Below are 9,901 nucleotides of genomic sequence, written 5' to 3' on the forward strand. Positions count from 1 at the left end.
CGTATTGGGTTATTTTTAACCCAGCAGTTTTTACTGTGTAATATTGTCATATTCTATGTTTTAGGGTTCTGCAATAAAAACATTCAAAATAAAAAAGGAGAAAAAATAACTTTATCATCTTTAGAGAAAAATAAAGACTGCATACTGATTACAGGCAGCCATTTAGTTGCTTATTTATGTTGTATTTTAATTGTAAATGCGTCCAAGTTTACCAGTATAAGCCTCTTTCTGCTTTTTAATTTCCGCCCATTGTCTTATTCTTCCACGGAGGAGATGAGTGGGCTGGTTGCCTTTTAAATTATTACATTTTAACTGACTCATTTCTAAATTTTATTTCCCGTTTTTACATATTTGTTTCCCCCTCCATGCCTGTTTTCCTGGAGTTTCGTAATTTCTAAAGTGCACAAGGGTAAGATAAACTTTAGTGAACCAGCACCCAGATGTCATTCTGTTACGTAGGTGCGTTTAATTTACATGTACGTGTCAGGAGGGACGTCTGCTTGTGTCTCAACCGTGCGCATGCGCAAGGCTTACAGAGGAAGGAAGCAATGTCGATAGAGGACCCGTTTTTTGTTGTAAAGGGGTGAGAAATAAGCAAAAAGAAACCGAAAAGCTGTTTTTCGTGAAGACGTTTACTTATATATACAAAGTATTATTAGTGATAATCCGCACAATGACTCTTCGGGGTACTTTTACGGAAGTTATGCCAGAAGAGTTAGCACGGAGCTATTGTAACTAGCTAGCTAGCTTGTATACACACACACACACAGTGGCGCAGGGATAGTTTATGTGCTTATGCTTGCGAATGTTATTAAAAGACACGCTTAACATATCGTGGTTCGTTTTTGTTTTACTTGGCTTGAAATGTAATTACCCTGGCTGCTGCGAGTGAGTGTGGTGAAGTGATTTATTTTTTAGCTAGAGGCGGATCTGTACACAGCCAAGTGTCTATGGAGGGTGCAGTTAATCAGCTGCTACTCTCCGCATTGTAATCCTTGTGTCGTGTTTGTCTTTGGTTTCCAGGGAGGTGCAGAAGGCCCTGTCTCGCGCTCGGGGTCTGTTTGATCGATGGGAAGAACTGTTACAGGAGGGGACACAGGTGAGCTGTTCTGCAGCACGTACCGTTCTTGAAAGAGTAGCTGTGGATGGTCATGCTGTAAGCAGGAAGGGTCTCTGATAGCTGTCAGTCTTGCAACCACTCTGAAGAAGCCTCTGACCAAAGACTGTTGCTGTATGACAGTTTTATGACTGTCGTGACATGCTAACAGCTCACTATCCGGGCAGCAAGGACCATATTCCACAGTAACATGTCCAGGTCGACACCAGCACTGCTAATCCACCTCATTTGCTTTTGCTATTCCTCTTTAATAGTGTATTCACACCTGACACATTCGGTCCACTTTAAATGGACTGTCGGTCTGGACCTTTGGAGCAGGTGTGAATACACTCCAGCGAATTCTTCTGTGGACCATGCAATTGAACCAACACATGCTTTTTGATGTGGTGTCAGTCTGATTCCAAACAAAATTCTGGTGTGGTTTGCCTCGGGTGTAAACTCAGGCCGCCCTCTGAACCAACTGTGGGAAATATACATCTATTTGGACTTCATCCATTGATTGATTGCTGGGCATTATGGTAAAAACAAGCCCTTCGGTGTTGCTAGCACTACTGCTGTATGTGCTGAAATTGTTCCTGATCCGGCATTTTCTGCTTGCATGTTGTGTATCTGTTAGAAACGCGCATTTACCGAAATTAGAAATATCCCAATGCAAAAAATGTGCTTAATGAGCCACTCATGACATTCAAAATGGTATCGCAATTGAATGTCATTCAATTGCGAATGACATTCAATTCATGTCATTCGCATTCCCAAGTCCAGCTTGGACTTTCAAACACAGAAAGTCCAAGCTGGACTTTCTGTGTTTGATTTTTTTTTTCAGGTCTGTGACTTTACAAATTGTTGTCCCCTTGTAAAAAAAAAAAAAAAAAAAAGCCCAATGTGAAAGCAAATTACACCAAACAAGGAAAAAAAAAAGAAGTGCACTTTTGGTCCGACCCAAACAAGCAGACTGTCCTGGTGTGAATAGTCGGACAGAAAGGTGTTGGAGTCTGGGATTTGATCCTTGCCCAGTATGATTGTTAGAAGTGATGGTTCAAACTTTCTCTTTCACTCTCTGCTCTTTGGTGCTGCTTTGCATCCATGAAACAACAATGGGTTGCATTGAATTTAATTTAGGGTTGTCGGTGTAGAAAAGATTTAATAAAACGCACAACACACTTTCAGCTTTTTCTTTGTGTTAAAAAAATGCCTTGTTGAAATCAGGTGTCATTTTCCTTTCTATTTCATACTTATGCATGACTTTGTGTTCATTCATGACATTAAACCGTTACAAAATACATAGAGTAAAGTGATTTTTTTTTAAAAGGACAAAATGAGAAAATGGTAACCTGTTTTAAAAAAATCTGGTTGTGTTTTTCATTAGTTTTCTTTGTTTTTCAGAGGAACCTGTAGTATCTGTCGTAATTGCACCAGAAATGCTGCATTATATAACATTGTGTAGCCGTTTGGTTGGTGAGCATTGGTGTCTGTGGTCTCAGGTGAGCCGAGATGAGCTGGACTGGAGTGCCAACGAGCTGAGGAACTGTCTGAGGGCCATCGACTGGGACCTGGAGGACCTCAGTGAAACCATCAGTATCCTTTAAATCCAGAACCTCACATGTTGACCCCACTTAGCATCAATATGTCATTGGATGTGTGAACCTCTAAAAAACAATTATCCTGCAGCAAACAATAAACTATAGATTGAAAATACCAAAGAAAATACTGGATATACTACTAGATATGGGGAAACATATTATGAGGAGCTCACAAATGTTTTAATGTAAACATCTGGTTTATTCTTTTAACAGATATAGTACTCTTTCTGCTTTATAAATGTGTTTAAATGAAACACCAATTATGTCAGCTGATTTAGATTCCAGGACTAGGTTGTCTCTTATATAAAAAAAGTATTTTATTCGAGGACGCACCTCAAAAAACCCAGACAGACAAAAAAAAAATCCAAAAATTATAGAAACAGAAACAACAAACAATTATTCAGTTAAAATTGAAGATTCCAGTGTGAACTGGTGTGTTTTCTGCTGTGAGGTAGGTGGAAAGAGAAATTATGTTTGGAGGAAGTGAAGAGTTAGGTGTCATCTGCCTGGCAATGAAATATTTGAAGAATATGTGGCCAACAGGGAGCGTGTTAGATAATGAATTAAAGGGACCCTTATAGGCACAGGAAACAAACTGAAAAATGGGATTTAATTGGATAAACCGAGTTAAGCCTGAAATATATGAGGAAAACCAGCCATGACGAATGTGACTGGTGTCTGAATCAGTCTGGCTCAGAAATCAGACTGATATTGTTCTTAAAAATGATGTTGATTGGAGTGTGAGCAGAGCCGTGAGGCAACAACTTTCTCAAGCATTTTTGAAATAAAATGGTTTGAAATGTAAACTACTTCAGACATTTTTTGATTAACCTTAACTGGATCAGGCATTGTGGAGTCAAATCCAGGGAAGTTCCGGCTGGGCGACAATGAACTTCAGGAGAGGAGAGACTTTGTGGAGCGCACCAGGAAGTCGGTTCAGGTAACTTCATCGCTACGAAAATATCTGTAGACCCTCTGCATTTGTATGACTATTAGTGAGATTTTTGTCTTCTCACTTATCCACCCGTACGTTTCTTGTTCAAAGACTGATAAATTATTAAATAAAGTCTAGTACTTATCCATTAAAAGTTAGTTTTCTGTCCTTTTCAGCTGTCTGGAGAACTTGTAGAAACCCCAGAGTTTAGTATGTTGAAAATACGCTTATATTTAGATGTTATTGTTTAGATGTTATGTAAATGTCTTTATTTTTACATGTGTGTGCAAACGTGGTCAAATGTGTGGCTACTTTCAAAGCAGATGATAACCTTCGATGGGGTCACCATGGCAAAGAAAGACAACTGCACGAACAAGGCCAGCTGTAACTTTACTGTTAATTATTGCCAATAAAACGCACTGACTTGAGCTGCTCAGCACTTTTTGTGTTTTTACTGTAAGGAGCCCCGAGTTCTCGATACACGTCACTTTATTTGTTTCCACATCTGTTGAGGAACTCTTCACCTAAATAAAGAAAAGAAAATATGAGTCAGCTTCGAGAACCACTCAAAAGTAAAGCAACCATTTCTAAAATAGATATGAGGAGAACAAAGTTATTTGAGACAAACAAGACAACTTTCAGAGAGGAGCTTATTACTGGATTTACTGGCACAACAGAGAGAAAATCTCATGAATGAAACTCGTGAACTGAGGCAAACTTTTAAAATGATTGCTGTGTTGCTATTTGTGGAGTAATGGAAAATGTTTCCTTGCAGGAGATGAAAGATGAACTGTCCAGCCCGTCCGCCGTGGCTCGGGCAGAGAAGAAGAACAGACAGGTCAGCGCTTCCTTTAAAACACAAAACAATCCACAGATTTCTTCGTGGATTGTTAAAAACGACACAGCTTTGTTTTTCTCCTGTGTTATTTTTGCGTATTTGGATCTTATGTGTATTTGCTCTGGGCCTGCTGGCTTTGAAGGAACAGGACCGCTCGACTGGACTGGAGGCTCACCTGGTGTCGGCCAACTCCAGGTACATTCAGGAGCAGCAGGAGCAGCAGCAGGTAAAGGAAGAGGCTGAACGAAGGCGCAGGCAACGTGAAGGACGAGTAGAAGGAAATATTTGAAGGAAGAATTAGATGCAGAGCAGAAAACAGAGGGTGAAAGTTTTTATCAAGTCAAAGTTTCTATAACTTAAAACATTTGTGGAAAGTGCAACAGAAAAGAATCAACCATTTTTTTAAAAACAAACTTTTTTCTAATGTTTAAGTTGCAAAGAAAATAAAATGAAGCTATCTTTATTGGGAATTGTAGACATCTAATAGTAAATCTGTTAAAAGTACTGCATATAGGGTGTGCTGTGGTGGCGCAGGGGTTAAGCACAACCTATGTATGGAGGCCTTAGTCCTCAATGCAGTCATTGAGGACTAAGGCCAATCCGCAATTTGAGAGCAAATCAAAATAAAATGGTTTTGGAGGTAGAATTGGAAAAACTACAAAAATAAAATTTCAAGAGGAAATATGAAACTGATGCATCCACCTTCCCATACTGATACCAAATGGGTTTCAGTATTCTAGATATAGTGAATCGATTCGCCCTCCTTTATCTCACATATACGGTCATTCTGAGGTTCTATGACAAATATCACCATACTTTTCATTTTATTATTTTTTTAAATCAATTTCTGTGCCATTAAGAGGTTTATGAACTATTTATGTAACAGCATTTACAGTATTCAATATGAGGTAACCCAGCAAAAAAAAAAAAAAAAAAAAAACCCTGATTCAAATTTTTGACGTTTTTCTTTTTTTTTCTTACTAAGAGATGTTATCAAAGGTACCACACAGGGAGAAAAAGATGAGTAAAGGACGTGGGACTCACTCTGCAGGTTAAAGATCTGCTTCTGCTTTCACGCTGTGAATGAAGTGAAGGATTCCTTTCAGCGTCAGACTGAATTAGACGTTTTTTTTTTTTTTTTTTTACTTCCTGTGGGTGTGGGTTGACGGGTGTTCAACGATGCAAGTGTGTCATCATTACACTTCCTGTAAGCCTGTAGTAAAGTCAGAGATGAATTAGAAAAAAATACTGCATTCTTTACGCAGTGACTGTAGTTTCTGAGCTGAATCAGAACTTTTATTACTTTTTTTTTCAGTGACAAAGAAAAAGATTTGAATAAAATGCATCATTTTATGAGGAGCTCTCAGTTCACAGTTATGTGCGGGAGTTTGGGGAAAGGTGACTGAAAGGTTGATAAAGTAAACATCCTGGAAGCGGATGTTAGTCATCGATGAGACTGAAACATGTTTGTGTGTGTGTGTGTGTGTGTGTGTGTGTGTGTGTGTAGCTGATCATACAGGAGCAGGATGAGCAGCTGGAGTTGGTGTCGGGAAGCATCAGAGTGCTCAAAGACATGTCTGGACGTATCGGAGACGAACTCGATGAGCAGGCCGTGTGAGTGCTCCTGCCTACAGAGCGCTGCTCATCTGGATGGTTTCCACTTCCTCAACAATTTGTTGAATTTTACTGTAAATTAACTTTAACCAAATAGCCAACATCAATGTGATTCAGCTAGGAAAATCTAAAGATTGTTTCTTGTTCTTGGTATATTTAAATCGGAGTATCTGCAAAAGGAAAGCCCCAGATAAACGATTCTGTTAAGATCCATTGTTATAAACTGGTAAAAACAGATTCTTTTTTTTCCCATTTATTTTAATATATAGCAGACTTATGGTTGTGATTGATAGTTAATTATTCATATCAAGAGCAGAGGTGAGTTCTTGGAGATTGCTAATATTTTCTATCCCAACATGATTGATCAAAAGTGAAGTAGCAGATGAGCTGTAATAACTTCCACAGTGGGTGTTGATGCAGCACAATCTGTTGACATATAAGAAAATAAGTTCTTAGTTTCCAACCAGTCGGATTAAGTTTGCTCAGTTCTGCTCGCAACCAGATTTCTGTGCTGGCTCCTTTCACATATTTGTGTTTTGACATCATTTGGTTCAGCTTGTTTATCTGGTCTCCTTTTGTTTTAGCATGTTGGGGGATTTTGGAGATGAGATGGACCAGACGTCATCCCGCATGGATTCGGTCCTGAAGAAGCTGGAGAAGGTTTCGCACATGACCAGCAGTAAGCAAACACATCTACCGGCTATTTCCTTGGGGTTCGGGACGCCTTTCTCCCCAAACACTCTGTTTTACGGCGTTTGACTCTCTGCTCCGAGAGTCGAGGTTGATCTTCATGTAGTTCCTATTGTGCTTTTCCAGACTCAAACCACACATTTTTTAATATTTAAGTACAAAGATTTTCTACAAAATTATGGCAAAGTTCTGAATTACGCTAACACTGTGTATAAGGAACCTCAAAATACTGAAAGATGGGACAAAGGTTGGAAGGAAGGGAGGGAGGATACAAGAAAAGAAAGTTAAAAAGGGACAGAAGGATGAAAGAACAAATGACAGGCCAGGAGGAAGGACAGAGTGGAAAGAAGGTAGGGCATAAGAAAGAAAGGACACGTTGAACGAATGAGGGAATCAAGGACAAAAAATAGGGGAAGGGCACAAACAAGGAAGGACTTGAGAAAGAACAAGAAGAAGGGCAGGAAAAAGGAAGAAAAGAAGGAAAAAAGGAAGCGATTAGGCAAAGACAAGGTAGTAAGGAATGACAAAGAGATGAGGAAGAAATGGAGGAAAAGGATTGAGGACATAAGGAAGGAAAGATGGACAACACTAGAAGGATGGAAGGATTGCTGAATGTCGCTAGAAAGAGAATGAAATTAGGTAGTGAACAGTACTAGAATGAAGGAAGGCTAGAAGGAAGGAAGGATTGGGGAACAACACAAAAAGAAAGAAGGAAGCAAGGACACCAGGAAGAAATGAAGGGATGGTGAAAGAAGGCAGGAAGGAGGAACAGAATGGGTGGGAATATAAATATTTTACATATACATTTGTTTTTTTTTCATAGCAAATCAGATCAGGAAAAAAAAATCCGATTTAATTCTATACTTTTCTAGACCACATTGGAACCATGACGAAAACTAAATCCAACAGACTGCAGCAATAGTTTTCTCCCCTCTGCTGCCCCCTCCAGGTCGAAGACAGTGGTGCGCCATCGGCGTGCTGGTCGCCATCATGATTGTCGTCCTCATCCTCTTCTTTGCTCTCTGAAGACCTCTGACCTCTTGACGATGTTCACCTGTCAGGATGAATGGACAGAAAACGAAGGAAAGAAGAATGTCTCCTCCTCTTCCTTTCCCTCCTAAAATCACTCCTTTCACTCACACCGAGGAGAAAACTGCGGCCTGCACTGAAAGGTTAGGACGCGATCGTCAGATCCGTTTTTTTCGGATCTGGTGGAAAGAAGAAGAACTTCAAGAGAACGTCGGAGGTGTTTTTCATATTTGTGCGTCGCGATTATTGATGCTAAGTGTTGGGCTACAAACACAAATCTGCACATTTTCATGCTTCTGGAGATTATTTAGAGCAGTCACTGAGAACGGCGTGGTTTGAAAAATCCACTCAAAAAACACACTTATGGAGGTACTTGGGTAAAATGTTTTAAGTATTAAATTAATTACAATCTATCTCTTGGTGTTTTAACCCAACACAAAGAGTGGCGGGCTGTTGCCTTAAATATATTTTTATACTATTTTTGAACCGTGCGTCATGTTCATGTGCCTACCTGCTAATTAGAATGACAAATTACCTGCAAATTATCAGTTAAGCTACCGGGTCTGGGGCAGCCTCGGTCACATCCACGTCTCGTCGAGGAGGAAAGCGTTAGTCATAACTGAAAACAAAAAAGAGAGAGAGAGAGAGATGCACTTCACGTTTGGTGTGGAAACTAACGGATTCCTGAGGAAAGCCGTTTTATTTCCCGCCCTGAAAGAGACCGGGTGAAGCGGGGGCTGCCGCCACGCGCCTCCGCATCGCCGTCAGACATCAACCCGCGCGATTGGCCGGGGCTTCGTTACTCTCGCTGGCTGATGAGAGACGGCCTTGGCTCGGAGCGAATGGGTTCGCCTCTTTTATTTAAAAGCGTCTAATTGCGGAGAGAAATGGTTGCTGGGCAAGATGCTTCTTTGTGCGGGCCAGAGTTGGGCTCACAGCGCCCTCTGCTGGATGCTGAAGGGTTTTGTTGTTTTATCTGTTCAGGCGACACGAAGGTGTGCTAAAGTGCTGTATCATAACCACAATGCTTTAATGTGCGTGTGTGTGTTTGAAAGTAAATTCATTTTACTGTACTGCCTTCTGTAGGTTCAATTTTTGTTTTTAACTCAAATCCAAATGTCTTAATTTGAAAATGTTGGGGTCTCTGTTCTGAGGAAAAACAAACTTGCATACCATTTATCCACAAATGGGTCAGGATACATTATTCTCTATGAAGTTTTGGCTTGAAGATAAAAGCCTTCCCACTGCCAGAGCCAAGTGAGATTTAGTCCTCTTGGTGCTTTTATGTCAACTTATGTGTGGTTTTTACATAGACAGTGGAAAGAAACAAACAAAAAATATTATTTGTAAAACTCCTCGAAACATGTTTTGCACTTCATTGTCACCTGTAAGATCTGTTCGAGTCAACTGGAGGTCAGTAACCATTAAAGTATCTGTAATGCTTTTTTTTTTTTTTTTTTTTACAGAACTTGAGGCACACATTTCAGTTCCCACAAACATCTAATGTGACTGAATTAAATACCTATTGTATTTAAAGTATCAAGTTCTTTGTTTTTATCAAATTGCCTTCACTCGATTCAGTATAGTAGATAAAATGTGATGGAGGAAACTGAAGACTGGTTTTAATTCTTTCACAGGTTACTTTAAACTTGATTAAAATTGAAACGGTTTATTTAGTTATTTTGGATTCTTATGAGTGGCGTGGGGTTAAAAAACTGCCATTAAAAGTCTTGAATAATTGCCAGCCATCAGGATTTATCTACCTGCAAGACGGCTGCAAACAAGCGTTTGTTTTTGTAAAACTATGACTTATTGATGAGACAATAAAGTAGTTTTTGTGCCCATAAGCAATATGATTTTTCTTTCTTTTTTTTGTCACTGTTCATGGTCCTTGGCTGCCTTTTTTTTTTTTTATACGTTGGCAGTTTTGAGTCTGGTCTGATCCGGTAAAAATCCTTGAACATTGTCTGATTGCATCTTCTTGGTGTAATTTGTGTCATCCGATTTGTTCTCCATGAAGCAACCAAATTCATTTAGAACACCTTGTACACTAACTAACCTGTATGTTTGAATGAATACAGTATTTTGAGTCTCGGTTC

General features: G+C 39.6%; 1 protein-coding gene across 1 annotated transcript; it reads left to right on the forward strand.

The window, feature by feature from the left end:
* Positions 1–490: 490 nt before the first annotated feature.
* Positions 491–9,901, forward strand: stx10 (syntaxin 10). Its single transcript, XM_015031457.1, has 9 exons — positions 491–583; positions 1,024–1,099; positions 2,599–2,692; positions 3,543–3,637; positions 4,407–4,469; positions 4,612–4,695; positions 5,977–6,083; positions 6,668–6,762; positions 7,723–9,901. Exons 1-9 carry the CDS (start codon positions 549–551, stop codon positions 7,797–7,799), a joined length of 726 nt encoding a protein of 241 aa, XP_014886943.1. The 5' UTR covers positions 491–548; the 3' UTR covers positions 7,800–9,901.

This window comes from Poecilia latipinna, unplaced genomic scaffold, assembly GCF_001443285.1.
Source record: "Poecilia latipinna isolate Pla-1442-1.1 unplaced genomic scaffold, P_latipinna-1.0 Scaffold208, whole genome shotgun sequence".
Lineage (NCBI taxonomy): Eukaryota > Metazoa > Chordata > Actinopteri > Cyprinodontiformes > Poeciliidae > Poecilia > Poecilia latipinna.